This window comes from Eufriesea mexicana, unplaced genomic scaffold, assembly GCF_001483705.2.
Source record: "Eufriesea mexicana isolate 0111107269 unplaced genomic scaffold, ASM148370v2 scaffold1837, whole genome shotgun sequence".
In the NCBI taxonomy this organism is placed as follows: Eukaryota; Metazoa; Arthropoda; class Insecta; order Hymenoptera; family Apidae; genus Eufriesea; species Eufriesea mexicana.
This window is the reverse complement of record NW_016909955.1, coordinates 599,254-620,133: the sequence shown is the minus strand read 5'-3', so window position 1 is coordinate 620,133 and position 20,880 is coordinate 599,254. Positions and strand designations below refer to the sequence as shown.

The window sequence follows — 20,880 nt, the reverse complement described above, 5'->3', positions numbered from 1 at the left end:
ATATATATATAAAAAAGAAAACGAAAAAGAAATTCAGACCGCGCGCTACCGAGTTTATGAAGAAGAAAAACAAAAGATGAAACCAGGAGAAGAAAAATCGGCAAGTAACATATATCTCATCAAGATGTTTCATTGTAAGCAGATTTTTACGGTGAAAAGCTGAAATAATTTTACTAAACCACTGGTTGATGCCAAACGATTTTTCCACTCAGACAGCCTGATACGAACAAACAGTGCCTAGGAGAAAATTTTGTACTGACTACAATGCCAGAGTGGCTAGCATTTGTTACTAATTCGTGCAATCGTACAGGCTCGTTATGGGGAGGGACACAATTGGATAATTCCGAACAGTCGCTAGAAAATGCCAACAATCGTACGCCATAGCCAAACGGTGAGCATATTAGCCGACCATCAGCTGAGAAACACAATTCTTTGATGTAACCGGAACCTACGTTGGGTTCCTCGATGTAATGCGTTAACCTAGGTGTATTTTGATGAATTTTTCGATTTCTCGGAATAGCGTACATCGTTTGTTGATCCTGTCTGTTTCGATTCTGAACTCTGATTCGATCGCCAATTATAACGACGGTATTGTTACTTGATCTAGAGAGCCAATCCCTCTCCCTTCTAAGCCTAGCTTCTCTAATCGCTACGTGTGCCTCCCACACATCGGTTGTACTTACGTGTAATTCTATATTACCGGTAGAAAAGTTGTCGATAATATTGCGTGGTCTTAAGTAGTTTAGATGGGAACTTGGTCTCGGGGGTCTGTAATCCTGGCCCGACTCCCTCTCTTGGTCACCAGAACCCTCCTCCAGTATACTCTCATCAGCCGCGTATATATCAGCCGCGTATATATACCTATCTGCCTGCCTATCGTCCCTGTCCACGCTTACCCGAGAATCGGACGAGCTTGAACTAGAACTAACTTCGATCGCACCGAAATTTGCTCTTGTCGCATTTCTGTCTAAACGCGAATTTCTAGATTGCGACCGTGATGCCCTGCGAGATGCTAAACGCCAGCTACTTCTTGATGTTCTAACTGGCTGTGCGTTATCCGATAAACCGGTTGTATTCGGTCTCGTATCAGATGTAGTATGAACTACTCGAACGCGATTGTTTGGACTCTCTATTAAAAAGGAAGATGTTATACCCGTACGAGAAGACTGAGGTTGCTGAAAATCTTCGAATTCCTCTACGGGTACTTCGTTAAATTGAGGCACTGTTTCCTCTCCTTCTTTCGTCTGGTCTGCTGTAGCAGATACATCGCGCTCTTGTATGTCGTGGATACAAGTCCACTGAAACAATCGTATACATAATGTACATTACGTATTCATTATGTAACAAAAGTACGTACGGTCGAAGTGGCGCACTTTCGTGTAAACTTGTTAACACCAACCTCAGATTTCTCTCCACTGCTGACATTTCTGGACAAAGCACACCATCCCTTAGGATGCACTTGCAAACTCGATATTATTTCAGCGTCATCGCCAACAGGGAAATCAGTTAAAAATTCTACTCTGTTATGCGGACGAGAATGAGAAAACAGATGCGTGAAACTTGCTACGTTCGGTATCGTAGTTTGAGACGATTGCATTAACCGATACATATTCGGCTGAAATAAAAATAATTAACTATTATCTCGTGTGAAATACAATATGCGATATAAATGTGTAATATAAAAAATGAAACATACTCTAAATCCCGATAAATCCTGGCTTAATGTTCTTAATTTAAGATTGTGTATAATGATGAGGTATCCAGAAGTGGTACTTATTAACATTTTACTAGCATCCGGACTAAGCCTAGTACGCATCAAACCATTTGTATGAAACACAGGCGTATAAAGGAAACTATTCTCCGTAAAACTATTGATATCCCAAGTATATATGCTGCCATCGAAACCACTGGTCAATAATAAACTATCTTTGGGACTGTATTCTATATTTTTCACCCAATTCGAATGACCTCTAAGAGTTCTTATTCTTTGCTTTAAGTTTCTGGCATCCCAAAGAGCTACCGTGCAATCATCTGAACATGTTGCAAACATACGTTGATCCAGAAACCTATTACGAGAGAAAATTATTATTATAAAGCTATTATAGATTTAAAGAAATATCTATACATGCCTAACGCAGTTAACACAATCGCTATGAGCATTATCAATTGCATGGATCAATCTTCTTCTTAACGGATCAAACATGAGAATACTTTTTTTTTCACATGCCGCCAGCAGGAGGGAGCTGTAAAGAAAAGAGGAGAAACAAAGTGTTATTGATATATGCGATATGTCCAAGTGGAATTGAAGAATCGACAACTACGTGTACTTACCCATCCGGGGAGTACTCAAGATTAAAAACTCCACCATGGGCAGCATTTGCGGACAATGCATGATCCCAAGAAGTTACTGGTTGTATAGAGGAGTAAAGGGTTTTATGAAAACGATCAGCATGTCCTAAAGGGAATTTTATACCCAATTCGCGTTGCCTTAACCAGAGGCTATTTGCTTGTCTGGTTTTTATTTTAGGCATTTCAGCCAGGTGTGAATTTTACCAGCATCCAACTAAATATATTTACAGACTTGGGTAAGATGCAGTACTTCGTAAACAAGGCTAAATAGCGTATAATTCAAACTTGAACTTCATAGAATCGTGTTAAATCTTTCTATTATTGCTCGACGTAAATGATGGCTGCCTATATCGTTCCGAAATTAATCGATAAATATTTTTTATCACTTATCTGACAAATGATACAACATCGACGTCGTTACTTTGAAATTTTTACGTGATTTGAAGATGATCGTATAACACCGAACAAGGCTAAGGTTAAGTGCAAGATGCCACTAGCGGGCAGTATTACACGTGACTCTTGACAGACGCCTCCACGTTTTTTTCAATTGACGATCTTCGACAAGGCCAAGAATAGAGTAAATAACTGACCAAAGTGTCACGACTACATGCAATGTCAGATTTCAACAGAATTTAAAGAAATTTTCAACACCTGACACAACACGAATCAACGCCATCTTTGCTTTGACATACAACGTCGTACGTTGAGAATCGACTCGGGCGCGAGTCTCGAATAAGGTTCCCGATGTGTCAACTCTTTTAACTAAACTAAACAAACAAATACTTCGTATTATCAAAAATCCACTGTTGTCACAGTCTTTTTCTCTACGTTAAATCGTATAAAATTAGAAATTCAATCAAGTATGACAAACTGAAGTTGACATCCATTAGTAGAAAACCGGTCTTACACAAGTTTAAATATGGCATCGTAATTAATGTGTAAGTGATACTAATTTATATTAAATGTACATACAAACACAAATCTTATTATTTTCCTAATATATTTTTTCGACAACAATGTGTACAATTTTGCGTAAGCATGTGTACATTAACATAAAAATATACATATTACATCAGTATAACGATCAAAAGATATATTTTTCTTTTTTTTTTTTTTTCCTTTTTTTTTTATAGAATCGAAACTTGGGGTATACACACTTTAGTAGTTAACATTCATTCCTCATCATACGACTCAACTTCCCTGTCAAAGTCGAGGCCACTTCCGCGTAAATACTTTTCGCTCCATTCATCGAATCTTTGAGACAATTCTTCGGACATGTAGTTTCTCCAATCACCGACTTTGCCCTTTCTAATAAATTTGTCGTTCCCAGGCAAATCCTTTTGCGGCAAAATGTGCTCCAAATTTATGGCGGGATTAGCTGCCATTTTTGAAAATTTCAAATGTTCGCTAAGGTCAGCGATTTGTTCGTCCGTCACAGATTTTCCTAGAAATTTCGCGGTTTTTCTAATTGCTGCCACCTGATCCTGCAAACTCACTGTTTGAAATATCACATCTAACGTTGTAATTACCACCATTACCTTTTTCATCCCCTCGTACGTTAGGAACAATACATTTTCTTCGTCCCTCATCGCCCAGAATTTCAAAACGTGATTCCAAAATGAGCCCATCGGTGCTTAAATTGAAAATATCGCGTGCTAAGTATGTAAACGTCTCTATCGGTACATTGACATTGAATACGTACCACTTTCATTTAGAAATAATTCAGCGAAGTCCTCGAAACTTCCTGTTATGTTGTGAAACGTTTTACAATAATGGTAAAAGCTGACACACGTATCCTTTGGATTCCTAGCAACGTAGATTATCTGAAACACCCATAATATCGATGTAATTACGGTTCATTTTCTTTTATCGCGTACTTCTGTTACTTTACGTAATGCTACCATTGCTGGTTACGACATAACGCGGTGTTAAAAGCGTACTTTCGGTTTCTTTTGGTGAATTTGTTGCGGCAACAATTCGAGCGGAAGATGAGACTTAACGTATCTCGTTCGTGGCATCTTTACAACATTTTCAACAGAATCACCTAGCTTCGCGAACCATTCCGCGTAATCCCCGGTGACCATTAACGCTGAAGCCCTAAATCGATGAGACATATTTATACCAACTTGCGAAAACTTGCGACAGTTTTGTCATCTTCTACGTTGAAACTTACTCGAGCAATGGATTTCGTATGACCAATAGAGTCTGTGCGTTTTTGTAGTCAAAGTTATTCCCGATACACCATACCATTTCTTGGGCCCAGTGACTACCTGTGGTTTGAAACAGAAACAAGGCTGAAGATCCAGATCGTTATGAATTAAAGTTACTTTCGATCGCGTTTTACCAGTTCGTGGATATGACACCATCCATACATCGTCCTCGTAGATCTCCATATCCCTGATCTTCGTCCCATAAAATACGAACTGAGGTGGTAACAAACATTGACCCGGTTGTACTGTTAAGAAACTACATCTCACACCAAACATCTTATCCAATCTCTGTCCTACATCTCCCTCGATCGTGGTGAAGCTAAGAGGTTTCTTCTCCACTGCAAACATTACGCTTGATACAATAACAGAACCGTACGATCATTTGTTTAAATGCACCTAAACTCACTTTGTATACAATTTTGTCGAGTAACTCGAACGACACTGCCACGCGATCGAAGATGCTAATACGCCTACGGTTTGAGACGAAATGAGAATGTCCACGAGTTTATTGGTATCTCTTCGGACCACTCACAATCCAGTTTTTTTCTTTTCTTTTTTTTTTTTCCAGCTAAAACAACTTTCGATTCTCGAGCACTTTCGCGTAGATACGCTTACAAATGTATTTGGATCGAGCCGATTTCGTAAAAATCCGTGAAAAGTATCTGTTGCAACGGAAATTGCTCCGCTGTCGAATTTTTGTAAAAGGAGATAAATTTTATTTCGACTTCTCCCTCTGCTGTGGAAATAATTCTACGTTTCAAGCAGAAGAAATTAACGCAAATTCTAGTTTGTTTAAATCGTGATTGCTTTCAGTCGTACATAACTGCTGAGTACTTTTATAAGATCTAATTGCTCGGAAAAGTGGAGTCGATCGTGACGTAAGATTTAATCATTGACGCAGAAAATGATCCCAATGATATTAACTTTCTCGTTCACAGATTTCACTTCCAGAGAAAGTTGACACATTCTAGCCAAATGTACGGATATGTGTCATGCGAGGTATTTAGATTTCGCTGAATATCACGATGCTGTATCTCGATGTATCTCGTATTAAATCAAAGATCCGTGTTTAATTCCATATCGCTCGTTCATAACGTGTAATATAGAAAAGAAACTTACGAAAGATAGCAAAGTTGTAGTCGAATTTAATTTTCTTCGCGCATACGCAAGACATATCACGTGATTCGAATTCCAATCACGTGATTTATCGATCAATGACAATCACTTGGAATGCGGAAAGATAGACGTTATATTTGGATATTTGAATATTTTTTAACATACTTGAACATTTTTCTGCCCAAATTTTATAATGGTCACTTTGAGAAATGTATTTTATTATTGTTTGGAAAGTAATCACGAAATAATTATATAAACGTGAATTCTCTTTTATTTTACGCTAAAAGACTTGTACTTTCCAAGTAATCCTTTCACGTATGAAATATTTGTAAGTTCAAAGGGTACGCGGGATATCAAATACTCGCTATATAATTAATAGAAATAAAGATTCTTTTATTCTTATTAAATATAAAGATTCGAGGTTTATGATACAATGAAACGTTTTAAATTTATTAATATAAAATTACAATATATTCACATACTCGAATGCATCGATCTCGCTCCGATTTTGATTCATTTCCTACATAGGAACGCACATAAATATTCCGTCTGCAACGCTGATGAAATTCTTCTTTCCTATTCTATTTACTAAAATCAGTCAATTTGTGCTTGCATAATAAGGAGGTACGACTAATCTTAGCAGCTTATATCTAATTTTATAACAAACGAAAAAACACAGCCATTATTCCTGCGAGTAACGATAAATGTCGAGTAACAGCGACGCTTTTCGAGTAAGCATCCACAACGTGTATCTTCCAACCCATGTTGGCGTGAGTAAATGAATTGTAATAAACCATATCAGGCCACGTGGAGTTCGGTGTAACTTCCAAAATTCCACCCTCTCCTACGAAAAGTCACATTAATTAAAGAAGAATCTTCTTTCGTTCGAGGGAGACAAGAGAAAATCCTATGTATCACTTTACCTGGCTCACACGTACTCACTAATGACCTATTGAATTGTTTAAACGTTACAAAATCATCGTCTAGTCTTCTATCTCGTCCGCCATGTTTGCTCAAGCAAAGCGGACCAACTGAGAAAAATAAATTATTCTCGCGTTACGTTTCTCTTTCCAAACGTATCAAATTATTGAAATATTTTATAAACCTGCGGTTGGTCTGGGTTGTCCTCTTCTGGTGAATTCGACTCCAGCCAAAACTCTAATTTTACTTTTCGCTGCGTCGCTGAGTTTATCGTATCCGCCGTGTGGTTCATTAGTTATAATCAACGGATGGTACAAATTGGAACTGTGAGGATTATTTCCACCATGAATACGGAAGTTGTAAGTTAATCCACGACGCAGATATAATTCGGGCACCAGTTGGCCCTCGATGTACCATGCTAAACCTGTGGATGTTTGTCCTACGAAACGTATACCGAAGTTACTATGCGGTTTAATTAAAAGAAATCGAATAAATATCGATATCATGAACATCTCGGGTATTTATCAAACCTGTGATTCCTTGATATCCCTTCTTGCCTCCAGACGGGCCAATCGTGGCTTTAAACGTTCGAATACTTCTGTCGAATATCTCTGCCTTCTCCCACGGTTCTCTGCCAAAGTGACGTTGATAAATAGAGTGCTCGAGTACTCGTGTAGTTACTAACTAGTTTATTACTCACATTAATTTCTCATCGTTTTCCGTAAAATCCATGCACGTGTTCTCGGGCTCCTGACGGACCAATTCTAATTTCAGATCACCCTTGGGGTATACATCGTGGAATGTTGGCTCCTTATTCTCGTCTAATCTCCCTAGAGCCCATACCACGTAAACTGGTCGATCCGTTGGATATTCTTTGTCTCCTGGATCGGCTATGACACAAAGTATGTCGTACAATTCCAGGTCAAGCTGTGTTCTTTCTATTCTGAGTTGTAACTTACACGAGATAAGGGTACGCCTGTAAGTAACAACGTTAATTCCATCCTCTCTAACCGCGGTATACATCTGATTATTATCCAAACCACCGAACAGCTCATCCCTGCACACTCCTTTGTATTGGCCGAGTACCTTCCCACACTGCTCGTGAAACAGAAACGAATTATTTCGTATTCCATGTCTATTCACGGAATACTTTTTCCATATACATACCGGAGCTTTCGCTGTAATGTTGTAATCTACCGCGTAGCCTCTGGTACCATCCACATAAGCAATTACGACGTCTGCACCTTCCATTTGGCTAGAAGTCTCGGAACCGGATAGACCAAACGCCATGTATTCGTCGTCATCTAGAGCAAGTCGATGCTGTAGGTAGAAGGAGAAAGAGGGAAATTGCATTAATACTTACTGACTTGTCCCGCTAATTGAACGGTGATCTGAGGACCGAAAATTTCCCAGCTAACTTGAAATCGTTTGTGAAGTTGGACGCAATTCGGCAAAGTCTGCGTGTGTTTGATCACCTGTACTTTGATGGATCGATCATTGGTACATATAGTTTCATTCGAATAGATGATAAGGAATTGGAAAAATGTATTACTTTTACTAACGAAGGAGGCACATTTAGTCCATCCGGAATTATAACAGAGCCGTAGTTCGATTTAGTCTTCACGTCGAAAATACTCAGCCAATCGATATTGAACACTGTCATGTCCCCGGGTAATTGAATGATTACATCCTCTTCCTTGTAGGCATGAATAGGATCCAAACTGACAGAACAAGGAACAAATTAGCTCAGATTCTCTTATCTATTTGTTAGAAATTTCTATCGACTACTTACTAGCCATATTCATCGGGAACTTTGGTCCCTTTGCTAGAAGGTTGTGGTCCAAGTCCTACCCAGAAATACGTGTCTGTCCCTTCCCCATCGTATGTGAATTCTGGTATTTTAATAGTTTTTGAGTCCATGATTATGAGAGACTCCGAAGACACGCCATGGGACCGTTTCGTTAATTGAGAAATCTTCTGTGGAGCCGGTGGATCGAATTCTTCGGGAATGTACACGTCGCCAAACGTATTCTAAACGAAACAACTTTGCGATTAATTATCTATTGGAATTAATTCGATTACCTATTAACACGGTGTGTGATGATCATCGTAGAATACCTGGCTGCCCAAGTCGTACACAGCGAACCATTTTATATCCGTTATCTTTTTATTGTCTGGCAGGGTAAGCGTGAAATCCTTATTGAAGTATCGATCCAGGACATTTGTTCTGAAACATAATATACCTTTTAATCGCGTGACTTTCACGTAGATTCTTGTAGACCAAAGTAAACTGACTTGCCCCATTCGTCCGGCACGATGAAACCTTGCGGGCCAGGTCGATTCGATGCACCAGCCCAGAAGAAAGTATCGGCTCCGTTGCCATCGTAGCTGAAGGAGATCAGCAACAACGTGTACTCGTCAACCACGTAAACATCACCAGCAACTTGATGATGATACGCGTTCAGCTTGCCGAGGTATTTTCCTTTATATTCTTCGCTATCTGACTCGGCGAAACCTGTCGATTTCATTTCGTCGTGAGTCACGCAGTGATTAAAAAAAAGCCTACAAGTAGCTCCGGAGTTCTTTGTTCTAAATCACGGTCACGAGAGAAAACAGAGAAAATGAAATCTCGGAATGTAGACCACTACTTTTATATTCCAATTACCGTTTATATTCATATATGCGAATGGAAACACATCGCGATGTTAACCTGTCGGATATTCGTCACGTTGACACACTGAACACCCTAGAAACTTCCCAAAATTATCGAAATACGCGTATTTAACCAACGGAGACTTTAACGCCTGATCAAGGAACGTCATTAGCCTCCATATTAATTACTCACAATCAGACTATAACGAATGGAGCCATCGTGAAAACGTACGATTTGCTCGTGCAATGCAACATCTTGGGCAACATACCACAGGCAGGAAAGAGCACGCATGTCAGAACTGTCACAAGAATACGCGTTATCCACCTCCTAGTAACATCTGCCATCACTTCATCTTCCTTAGATTGCCGTAAACGCCTCAGGTCCTGTTTCTGAACGATTCTTCGGTTTTGTCACTGCCCTGATTCATGGAAAAACAATGGCTCGGTCGCAAATGAAGCAGCGAAGTCTTGAGGAAAGAGCGAAAGGCACACAGTCACTGCAATGGACGCGGTTCCGACTTGTTCTGGCCACCGTCTTTAGAAAGTAGACTTTGAGTGTTTGAACGGTTAGTATACCGCTCTCCAGCCACCTTGGCACGTGTTCCAGACTCGAAGAGAAAGTGTGCGTGTTCTGGAGGTGCCTCGAACGCGTTTTCGAGTCTACGAACGGCTCACGAGTCTCTCGGCGTGCCAAGATAGAGGGGCAGTGTCACTGGACTCTTGTCCTTCCGGTGCTCACTAAAATGGAATGCACGTCGGGGAAGAAAGAAAGACAGCTAACGAGTGACTAAGGCACATCTATCGACAGGTATTCTTCTTCATTCCCGAATGCCTCTTCGCTGACCGACCATGGGAAAAGGGCAGGAAATGGATTTTTATTAACTTCGAATCGTGTTTTCTAATCGAATCTGGCTATTATTAAGCACATAAATATCAACAAGGTGCGCTGATTAATTGAAACGTCAGTGCACGATGTTTGATCGATCAGAACCGGCGCGGAACCGAGCAAATAGGTCTTCCAGTCGTACGTGCAATTGCAAGTCAAACGTTTGATATGTCGTTTAATAATCGTGCAATAATGTTAAACGCGAAATTAAATTATGAAAAAAATGGTAAGATAGCGAGGATTACTGCAAAATAATTTTTAATTACCTCACAGTCACTCGCGTTTCGTAGATTCGAGCGAAGAGGAATTTATGTGGCTTCTCAGATTCGCCACTGTCAAAAAGATCAAAGATTTTCTAACGAAGATGTGAGTTCAGGAACGCACGTTTCCTCGCGGATGTTAATAATTCGTGCTATAATTGTAGCCCGTCGATAGACCTGCATTATCCCACTCCAAGTTTGAGAACACCTGTAACATCGGCTATTGATCGCGGCGATCCCCAAATTTTATTCTTTCTGCTGGAAAAAAGTTCGACAAATCTGGACGATACTACTACTCAACCTTGTGGCAAAACTGCGCTTATGTACGCTTCTTTCGTTTCGAGACACCCAGAAATATTGCAGACTCTTCTGAAGAAAGATGCAGACCTTCGAAAAGTGGATATGTAAGACGTACAATCAGTGTAATTGATGTAAGCAAGCTTTTATTTAACGGATATATACTTGCAGCAGGGGCTGGACTTGTCTTCAGTACGCCATCGTAGGAGAACGACCGAAAAACGTGAAATTTCTTTTAGATTCTGGTGCCCTCGTGGACCAAAGAGACGCTCAGGGACGAACACCGCTTATGATCTCAGGTAAGAATGCTCCAGGCGAAGACGGCTTGAATATTTATTAAGAACCGTTTGTCCAGTGTACCGTTCAAATTTGGACGTTCTTTCGATTTTATTGGATTACAAGGCGGACGTCAATTTACGCGACAGTTTTGGGCTTACCGCCCTTCAAATAGCAATCTTATGGAGGAAAAGGGATGCAGCGATCGTATTAATTGAAAGAGGAAGCGACATGAGCGTGGTTACACCTTCGACTAGAGCCTCGATTGGTGAACTATGCAGAACCACTATGCCGAATATTCTTCGATGCCTCGAACCACAACCTAGAATATCATATTGTACCAATCTCCATGACATACCAGAGAATTAAAATCCCTTATATTTTCAATGCCCTTACTGAATGTAGTCATTGGATCATTCAATCATTTCATCGAATTCTAAGTCGTTGCGCTTTTGATTTTTATTTAAATCCATTTTTTAATTATTTTTTTATGCTGGAATGTTGGCTGGGCAACTGAATAGACGTAGTTTAAAAATATAAAAGTGATTTAGTAAAACTATGTTCCCAACGATAATCTCTAAAAGCTAAACTCTCACTGATTTGCAACTGAAACAATTTCGTTATTCGATACGTAAGTACGCATGAATTTTTAATATAAAGTTGTTAAAAAATAAATTTCCATTTAACTTATAAGATGAGAATAAATTTTTCGTTGTTTTTACTTTTCGTGTAATACTTCGTTTCAACCAAAGATACTGAAGAAATACAAATATATTTCGGCATACATATACGCATCATGGAAACTTATTCCATGGAAATGCAAATGCAGTTATAGTTCATACAAAATTTATAAATTATCAAGTTTATCATTAATAATAAATTGAAATTGTTAATAACAAATTGCACAAAGCATAAAAATACTTAATACACATGCATCACGGATATTTATACCCTAAAGGTATAAATTAAGTTTATAAATCATTATATTTAGCGTTAATAACAAACTAATATTGTTAATAACAAATTATTCGCAATGAAAATTTATAATAAAAGTGAAAAAATTAATATATTGTTGGTTATTGCTTGAACTGATAACAAATTTATATTAAAATGTACTACTAATTTACAGAAAGCTTATAAATTATTATACTTATTGTTAATAATAAATTAATATTGTTATTAATTTTATTATTAATTTTATAATTATTTTTATTAATTTATAACGTTTCTGCTGTGGAAATGAAGCATTTATTAATTTGTCATTTTCGTAAGAGATACGTATTTGTATTTGCTTTATTGATATTAAGATATTATTATTGATATTATATAAGAAACGTTGTTTGATATTCTACATCGATACTTTAGTATATGGTTATTTCAAAGACGCAGCATTTTCCCGCGAGAAAAATGCACAAGATTGTCTAGCGTCAGTTATCTTCAGTTCCGCGCCAAACGAGCATATCGGTAACAAATAGTGGAATAATTTTGTACGTCAAAGTGAAATATTGAAGATTTCCACAAAACGTTTCGTAAAGCAGTGACATCGGTGATGGAAGTTTTAATTGCTACAACTGAGGAAATATATATTTAAGGACTATAACGCGACGTTTCGGGTATTAGTTCGCGACAATGCAGTTGTAGGTTACGTTTGTAACATTATTGAAATATTTACGAATAAGAGATAGCAAAAGTTTAAGAAATTGTTAGAAATTTACGAAGTTCAGGATTACTAACTGTGAATATTTCTTTGGTGCTAATATATTACGTGTAAAAAATAGTGATTTGACATAGTGAAAATCGTATAACGATACATGCGTGAAATGAGGCAGTGTGAGTGCGGATCGTGTAATGCTATCGCACAGTCCCCAACCGTCGACTGTAGCAGATTCTAGATCTTGATTGTCCAGTAATATATTTGAACATTTTTACTCTGAATAGGCAGCTTGTTAACAGTTTTTCCAATTTTTCTTCAATCTTCACGTTCCATTGCGAAGTAGCTACGTATTATTGCTTATACATTCTAAACGTCGATTGTGGATTAAGATACTTCATTACTAATGCATAGAAAAGATTATTCTCCAACCAGTAGGGCACTTATTTTACGATTGAAGGTGCATATATGAAACAAAGTGACGGAAAAGCAAGTACCTGTGAAATCGTTCTACACAGTTTACTTTTCTCGCCTATATTTCCCAAGTTAGGCATTTCGGTTACGTTTTTTCGGATTAACAGCATAGAGAGAATTCTTCCTTAAAGGGATTGATGATTTTTTTTCGGTTTCCAGCTTACGTTTTCGAGAAATATTATCGGAAGTGTCAGTGGCTGTCAGTTCGTGCTGCGCAATAAACTTTTTTGCCTTCTAGTTTTTGAATTAGGCATTTAGGATCGGATTTTTCCACTGTTTCGCGTAGAGTGATTTTTTCCTTAACGGGATTGGATATTTTTTTTCGGTTTCCAGTTTACGTTTTCGAGAAATAGTGCCGGAAGTGTCAGTGGCTGTCAGTTCGTGCTGCGCAATAAACTTTTTTGGCTTCTAGTTTGTGAATTAGGCTTTTCGGATCGGATTTTTCCACTGATTCGCGTAGAATGATTTTTTCCTTAACGGGATTGGATATCTTTTTTCGGTTTCCAGTTTACGTTTTCGAGAAATAGTGCCGGAAGTGTCAGTGGTTATCAGTTCGTGCTGCGCAATATACTTTTTTGGCTTCTAGTTTTTGAATTCGGCTTTTTGGATCGGATTTTTCCATTGATTCTCGTAGAGTGATCTTTTCCTTAACGGGATTGGATATTTTTTTTCGGTTTCCAGTTTACGTTTTCGAGAAATAGTGCCGCAAGTGTCAGTGTCTGTCAGTTCGTGCTGCGCAATAAACTTTTTTGGTTTCTAGTTTTTGAATTAGGCTTTTCGGATCGGATTTTTCCATTGATTCTCGTAGAGTGATTTTTTCCTTAACGGGATTGGATATTTTTTTTCGGTTTCCAGTTTCCGTTTTCGAGAAATAGTGCCGGAAGTGTCAGTGTCTGTCAGTTCGTGCTGCGCAATAAACTTTTTTGGTTTCTAGTTTTTGAATTAGGCTTTTCGGATCGGACTTTTCCATTGATTCTCGTAGAGTGATTTTTTCCTTAACGGGATTGGATATTTTTTTTCGGTTTCCAGTTTACGTTTTCGAGAAATAGTGCCGGAAGTGTCAGTGGCTGTCAGTTCGTGCTGCGCAATAAACTTTTTTGGCTTCTAGTTTTTGAATTAGGCTTTTTGGATCGGATTTTCCCACTGATTCGCGTAGAATGATTTTTTCCTTAACGGGATTGGATATTTTTTTTCGGTTTCGAGCGTGCGTTTTCGAGAAATAGTGCCGGAAGTGTCAGTGGCTCTCAGATCGTGCTGCGCAATTTACTTTTTTGGCTTCTAGTTTTTGAATTAGGCTTTTTGAATCGGATTTTTCCACTGATTCGCGTAGAGTGATTTTTTCCTTAACGGGATTGGATATTTTTTTTCGGTTTCGAGCGTGCGTTTTCGAGAAATAGTGCCGGAAGTGTCAGTGGCTCTCAGATCGTGCTGCGCAATTTACTTTTTTGGCTTCTAGTTTTTGAATTAGGCTTTGTGAGTCGGATTTTTCCACTGATTCGTGTAGAGTAATTCTTCTTTTAACGGGATTGGATATTTTTTTTCGGATTCAAGTGTGCGTTTTCGAGAAATAGTGCCGGAAGTGTCAGTGGCTATCAATTCGTGCTGCGCAATATACATTTTTGGCTTCTAGTTTTTGAATTAGGCTTTGTGAGTCGGATTTTTCCACTGATTCGTGTAGAGTAATTCTTCTTTTAACGGGATTGGATATTTTTTTTCGGATTCAAGTGTGCGTTTTCGAGAAATAGTGCCGGAAGTGTCAGTGGCTATCAATTCGTGCTGCGCAATATACATTTTCGGCTTCTAGTTTTTGAATTAGGCTTTGTGAATCGGATTTTTCCACTGATTCGTGTAGAGTAATTCTTCTTTTAACGGGATTGGATATTTTTTTTCGGATTCGAGTGAGCATTTTCGTGAAATAGTGCCGGAAGTGGCAGTAGCTGTCAGATCGTGCTGCGCAATTTAATTTTTTGGCTTCTAGTTTTTGAATTAGCCTCTTTGAATCGGATTTTTCCACTCATTCGCGTAGAGTGATTCTTTCCTTAACGGGGTTATATATTTCTTTTCGGATTCGAGCTTGAATTTTCGAGAAATAGTGTCGGAAGTGTCAGTAGCCGTGAAATCTTGCAACGCAATAGACTTTTTTGGCTTCTATTTCCGAAATTTGGCTTTTTGATTAGTTTTTTTCTATATATTTGTGTAGAGTGGAATTTTCTCTAACGGGATTGGATATTCTTTTTCAGTTTCGAGCGTGCGTTTTCGAAAAATAGTTCCGAATGTGTCAGTGGCCGTGAAATCGTGCTGCGCAATAGATTCTTTTGGCTTCTATTTCCGAAATTAGGCTTTTTGATTAGTTTCTTTCTATATATTAGTGTAGAGTGGAATTTTTTCTAACGGGATTGAATACTTTTTTTCAGTTCGTTTCAGATTACATTCCTGTGGTCGCGGTTTAATTGCTATGGCTAATGCTGGAGAAGATGACAATGGTCCCCAATTCTTCTTTACTCTTAGGCCTACACCAGATGTGCAGAATATAATACAATCTTTGATAAAGTTACTGGAAAAACTATATATAACATACTTACACTTGAAGAAGCACTTGTTGATGAGGTAAATTTAATGTTTACAAAATAATATATCAAGAATTAATATAAATATAATATTTTCTCCTTTTTGTAGAATGATAGAGCAGTTTATCATCCGAGATTGATAAAAATTATGATATTAAACAATCCATTTTCTGATATTACACCAAGGATAATAGTACAGGAAAGTGAAGAAGTAAAGAATTGTTCAAAAACTAAAACAGCAGCAGTAATGTAAAAATCCTATATGTTTGCAGAATTTAACCCTGATAGTATTATTCTTTACAATGAAAAATTTTGTTACAGAGATGTCAATCTTTTTAATCATTTAGTGAAGAAGCAGAGGAAGACGAAGAAGAATCTGCGATATTAAATAAAAAGTTTAATGGTAAGAGCAAATCAGGTTATGATCATTTCTCTGATCCAATATTATGCTCATAACCAGCTGGACCTCCAAATTAAAAAAGGAAACAAGACCGTATTAGCGATTGGGAATTATTGGAGAATAATTGGAAAATTAACAAATTATGCAATTTCTGAGATTAATTTATGAACTTTTATAACTGTATCGCATAGCCGACTCCTTGCGCAGCATTCTTACACAATTTTTGCACATAATTTGGCGCTAATTAGTTTGTTATTATTACTTACTTGACGACGTACGTGATTCGATAACAACGATCAGCGCGATGGTCCAACAGAATAATCAATTATGAACAAAATTAGAAGTAAAATAAGAACAAAAATGATATGAGAATGTTCGTAAGGGTATTGTTTTTATAATATGTGCATATAATTTGTAAATTAATTGCATAGAAGATTGTAATTAATGAAAAACTAATAGTATTATCAGCATCAATTCGAACATTTAGAGTAATAATTACACATATACTATTATACGTAAATTATAATACTTATCGTTAGTAACAAATTATTAATGTTAATAACAAATTGTTCACAACGTAAATTTACAATAAAAGTGAAAACATTAAGGAATTACTGGCTATTACTTGAACTTGGAACGAATTTGTGTCAAAATGTAACTATAATTTGAAAAAGTTTATAAATTATTACACTGATTGTTTATAACAAATTAATATTGTTAATAACAAATTGCTCGCAACGTATATTTATAATAAAAGTGAAAAAATTAATAAATTATTGCCTACTACTTAACAAACGACGTATTTGTGTTAGAATATATTCGAAACTTACAAGAAGTTAATAAATTAATAAATTTATTGTTAATAACAAATTAAAATCATTGATAACAAATAGTTTGCAAAGTATATTAACGATAAAAGTCAAGAAAATTAATAAATTATTAGTTATTACAGCGGAAAAGTAACTTTTAAAGGAATCGGTAAAGTTCGGAAATTTTCGCCGATCTTCGGTCGGCCGCCGCTATATAAGGGGCCCGCGTGCAGGCTCGAGCCAGTTGTCGCTTCGACTTCGGAGGGTCCGCGTTAATATTTTTCTTTCAGGTACTAATTATTTTTTGTTTCAGCTTTTAATTATCTTTCTTCTTTCAGATTCTATTTCTTTTATTCTAGATTTCATTGTTTGTGCATTCGAATATTTTGTACAATATTCGAATGCTTCGTCGTTGGTTTATTTGTATATCATCGTTGGCTTGATCAATGGCTATTCAATGGCCATTGTCTACTCTCTTGAATAATTTAATAATAATTCCTTCTTTCAGGTACTAATTATTTTTTCTTTCAGGTTTTAATTATCTTTCTTCTTTCAGATATTATTTCTTTCATTCTAGTTTTCATTGTTTGTGCATTCGAGTATTTCGTACAATATTCGAATGCTTCGTCGTTGGTTTATTTGTATTGTATATCATCGTTGGCTAGATCAATGGCTATTCAGTGGCCATTGTCCACTCTCTTAAATAATTTAACAATAATTTCTTCTTGCAGATTTTATTTTTTTCATTCTATGTGTCTTTGTTTCAGCATTCGAGTATTTCGTATAATATTCGAATGCTTCGTCGTTGGTTTACTTATGTCTCATCGTTGGCTAAATCTTTCCTTTCACAAATTTTACGACTTCCGTTCGATTTGTTTTCGTTAGAGCGTTCGAGTATTTCGTATAATACTCGAGCGCTTCCTCGTTGGTATGTTTATATCTCACCGTTGGAATGTTTCTGTCTCGTAGTTATGTTGCTCAGGTCTCGTCGTTGGCTTGCTCGTTCCATTTGGTTATTATCCTTGATGGTTTCCTCGTACTAATCCCTTTCCTTTCAGCTACATATTAACAATAATATATTCTGTTTTAGCTTTTAGGTTTCTCAATATTCTGTTTGCGACACATCAATGAACGATGCGTGCGTTTACTTTTAAGTAATCATAAGATAGATCCATAGACTAAGTATCATGTGCGCGCTATCTGTACAAAGGTAAGCTACCTAACTTGGAGCGAAATTTATAAATTCTCTATCATTTTCTTATCCCCCTCGTTTAGCAAATAGAACATAATTGTTCTCGCGATAATCGCGATCGTTCGTAAGTACCGACTAGCCTACGCGACGTGCTCTCGTGTACTCGATAAGTACATGCTTCGTAAGTCATCCTCACGACTCGTCTCCGACACTCATTTCCAGTCACTGTCAATCTCGTCATGCATCGGGTTCCAGGGTGACCCCCTCGGATCAGTGCGTCTTCTGACCTCGACGGGGCGGTCCGCTGCCTAAGTCGTACGCGACTGGGGCTCGGGCACATGCTGGCTGACGGACTAGTACCATCTACGGTTAGACCACAGGGATGATTAAGTTCTACCCCGTGTGGCTGGGATGCGAAGTGTCTGTCTTGGCCGGCAACCGCCCAGCAGGGCCCTCGCGTTGACACTAGAAGTTTCATTGGTTCAGGGACTATCCTTGGTCCACGTGTAAGTCTTGGCGAGTGCGACAGTGACTGGAATTGAGCTAGGCCCGATCGGGAGGGTGCCGAGGTATGAAGTTATCTCTGTACACGGGAGTACATCGCCTAGGCTAGTCGGTCTTTCGAATAATCGCGATTTCGTTCGAACGCGTCGCGATTTTCTATTTGCTCGCGTGTTTGATATTTCATTCCCTATTTTTATGGGTACTTGAAAATATCTTAGCGTTGCGACAGTAGAGTTTCAGTATACCGAACCGAAACCCCTTTTGTAAGGCACGAAATATAATAAAGTGTCAGTAGAGTCATTTTAACTTAATTCGCTCCAAGTTAGATTAGGGTACCTTTGATACAGGTAGCACCAGCAGGCTGCGCCACTAGGGCGCATGTCAGGTCTCGATGCGTAGCCACCTCCTCGTGGTGAGACCTGGTAATTGGTATCGTTTTCCAAAGATTTTTCTTTGGAAAACGATACCAAGCTAAGAGCTACGCTCCAAGTTATTTCTTGTATTTCTTTTGACTTTTAAAACAACAATAAATCTTCTAATATTCTTACTTTTTATGTACTTTTATGTATTTATACATCTTTAGAAAAGGGTTAGTACATATTATTAGATATTTTAATTTAAGATCTCAGATGAATAAAGATTTATTATACAATATTATTCAGAAGAAAAGATTTCGCGTAGAAAAGTTTTCTTTCGTCAGTTTATCAAACTGTTCGATCACGCTATCAGACATTTCTTCTTTCCACTGATCGACCTTACCACTTCGAATAAATTCTCCGTCGGCACTGATAGATTTCATTTGTTTGTTCATTTTGATGTGGTCCTCGTAGTTCACTGCCGGATTTGATTTCATACTGGCAAAACTCAAGTGCTGCGTTAAGGCTTTCATTTGATCGTCAGTCATGGTTTTGTTAAAGAATGCGGTCGATTTCTTTATCACCGCGGACAAATCCTGAATTTTACAAAATAAATATTCGTATCCACGGAATGAAGTGAAAATATTTTAGTTACTTACAGATTTCATTTCTTCGTATCTCAGAAATAAAATATTAGGATCAGCCTTTCTATTCCAGAAATCAAGAATGTGATCCCAGTACGGAGTAAAGCTCACTACGAGGACAGTAATTATACCATAAAATTGATATTTACACGATTTTATCACGAGTATACGTACATTTATTTCCTAAGAAAAGACGAGAGAAGTTGTGAAAATCACCACGATATCCTTCCATTAATCTGCAATGATAGTAATAAGATACACAGGTATCTTTGGGGTTCCTGGCGACATAAATAATTTTCGGACGCTTTTCGCCTGTTCGAAGCTGGCGAGGAAGTAAAGCAAAAGGCAAATGGGTCTTGATAAATCTTGGACTAAGTTGATTTTTCGTATAAGCCACGCTATCTAAAACCAACTGAGGGAGCTCGATCTCCGGATGTAGTGGTATAATATCGGTGTAATCAAAAAGTACAGAGTACCTGGACAAACGCGTAAGTTCAATTTTAAGATTTCTAGAAAATATCAAATATCTCTCTTAACTTACTCTAAAAAGGGAAATCTTTCGGCTAAGCGAACTTTCGCTCCCTCGAAGTCCAGATCATTTGCAATGCACCAAATCATTTCCTGCGTCCACGTTGTTCCTGATTATATCGTTCAAATAAATACGTAACACTTGATGTCACTTTACATTTTAATAAAATTGATAAATATTATACCGGTTTTAGGGAAACTGCAAATCCAGACATCGTCCTCCCTGACTTCGAAATTTTCAATCTCTCGCGAGAATTCTTCGTACCTGATTGGCAAACAAACACCTTGCACCGTTGTGTATCCTTTACGAAATTCATTCGTAAATTTTTCCCTCAGAATCTGATCCAAGTCACTGCTGGTTTCATTTCCGGCCATGATTCCTAAATGTTGGATCCAAGAACTGAGTTAAATTCTATAAAACTAAATCACGTAGGCTTACACTCGATTTGTATCGTGTGTCGAAGAAGGTGAACAGAATATATCGAGACTGACAGTGTTAATTGTTGAACATAAGATGAAAGAATTGTCGACATATTTATTCTACTACTGTGTTAAAAGTATCGACTTCAGGGCCATCAAAAGTGGTACCAGGCGGAGCGAATCGAGTACTCCTCGCACCTGTACCGTCTGAAGTGCCAACTTACCAATTAAATACAATAACTCCACGAATATACGTGATCGAATGAGATACGTTCTCAGTTTCAAAAGGAAAACGACTACCTCGAAATCCGCGAATGTTCTTATATAGAGCGACTAGTAATTGGGAAAAACAAGCTACAGTAATATTG

General features: G+C 37.7%; 5 protein-coding genes across 5 annotated transcripts; 1 reads left to right on the top strand and 4 right to left on the bottom strand.

Annotated features, from left to right (window-relative positions):
• Positions 1 to 44: 44 nt before the first annotated feature.
• LOC108549281 (DDB1- and CUL4-associated factor 10 homolog) lies at positions 45 to 3,015 on the bottom strand. Its single transcript, XM_017902596.1, has 5 exons — positions 2,332 to 3,015; positions 2,130 to 2,243; positions 1,697 to 2,066; positions 1,400 to 1,615; positions 45 to 1,298 (listed from the first exon to the last, which is right to left on the bottom strand). The coding sequence occupies exons 1-5, from the start codon at positions 2,529 to 2,531 to the stop codon at positions 174 to 176; spliced, it is 2,025 nt and encodes a 674-aa protein (XP_017758085.1). The 5' UTR covers positions 2,532 to 3,015; the 3' UTR covers positions 45 to 173.
• Positions 3,016 to 3,521: 506 nt separating this feature from the next.
• St2 (Sulfotransferase 2) lies at positions 3,522 to 4,907 on the bottom strand. Its single transcript, XM_017902549.1, has 6 exons — positions 4,694 to 4,907; positions 4,523 to 4,619; positions 4,290 to 4,446; positions 4,052 to 4,172; positions 3,888 to 3,982; positions 3,522 to 3,833 (listed from the first exon to the last, which is right to left on the bottom strand). Exons 1-6 carry the CDS (start codon positions 4,905 to 4,907, stop codon positions 3,522 to 3,524), a joined length of 996 nt encoding a protein of 331 aa, XP_017758038.1.
• Positions 4,908 to 6,262: 1,355 nt separating this feature from the next.
• On the top strand, positions 6,263 to 11,336 carry LOC108549253 (ankyrin repeat domain-containing protein 7). The gene is made up of 6 exons (XM_017902548.1): positions 6,263 to 6,285; positions 10,320 to 10,360; positions 10,425 to 10,500; positions 10,559 to 10,798; positions 10,863 to 10,990; positions 11,047 to 11,336. The coding sequence occupies exons 2-6, from the start codon at positions 10,327 to 10,329 to the stop codon at positions 11,334 to 11,336; spliced, it is 768 nt and encodes a 255-aa protein (XP_017758037.1). The 5' UTR covers positions 6,263 to 6,285; positions 10,320 to 10,326.
• LOC108549330 (protein Skeletor knk) lies at positions 6,332 to 9,593 on the bottom strand. The gene is made up of 13 exons (XM_017902673.1): positions 9,518 to 9,593; positions 8,892 to 9,111; positions 8,715 to 8,823; positions 8,389 to 8,627; positions 8,149 to 8,317; positions 7,960 to 8,071; positions 7,764 to 7,900; positions 7,556 to 7,691; positions 7,297 to 7,486; positions 7,127 to 7,227; positions 6,781 to 7,035; positions 6,599 to 6,706; positions 6,332 to 6,519 (listed from the first exon to the last, which is right to left on the bottom strand). The coding sequence occupies exons 1-13, from the start codon at positions 9,591 to 9,593 to the stop codon at positions 6,332 to 6,334; spliced, it is 2,040 nt and encodes a 679-aa protein (XP_017758162.1).
• A 7,886-nt stretch (positions 11,337 to 19,222) lies between the features above and the next one.
• On the bottom strand, positions 19,223 to 20,467 carry LOC108549252 (sulfotransferase 4A1). The gene is made up of 5 exons (XM_017902546.1): positions 20,278 to 20,467; positions 20,106 to 20,202; positions 19,739 to 20,040; positions 19,580 to 19,674; positions 19,223 to 19,516 (listed from the first exon to the last, which is right to left on the bottom strand). The coding sequence occupies exons 1-5, from the start codon at positions 20,465 to 20,467 to the stop codon at positions 19,223 to 19,225; spliced, it is 978 nt and encodes a 325-aa protein (XP_017758035.1).
• Between the last annotated feature and the right edge of the window lie 413 nt (positions 20,468 to 20,880).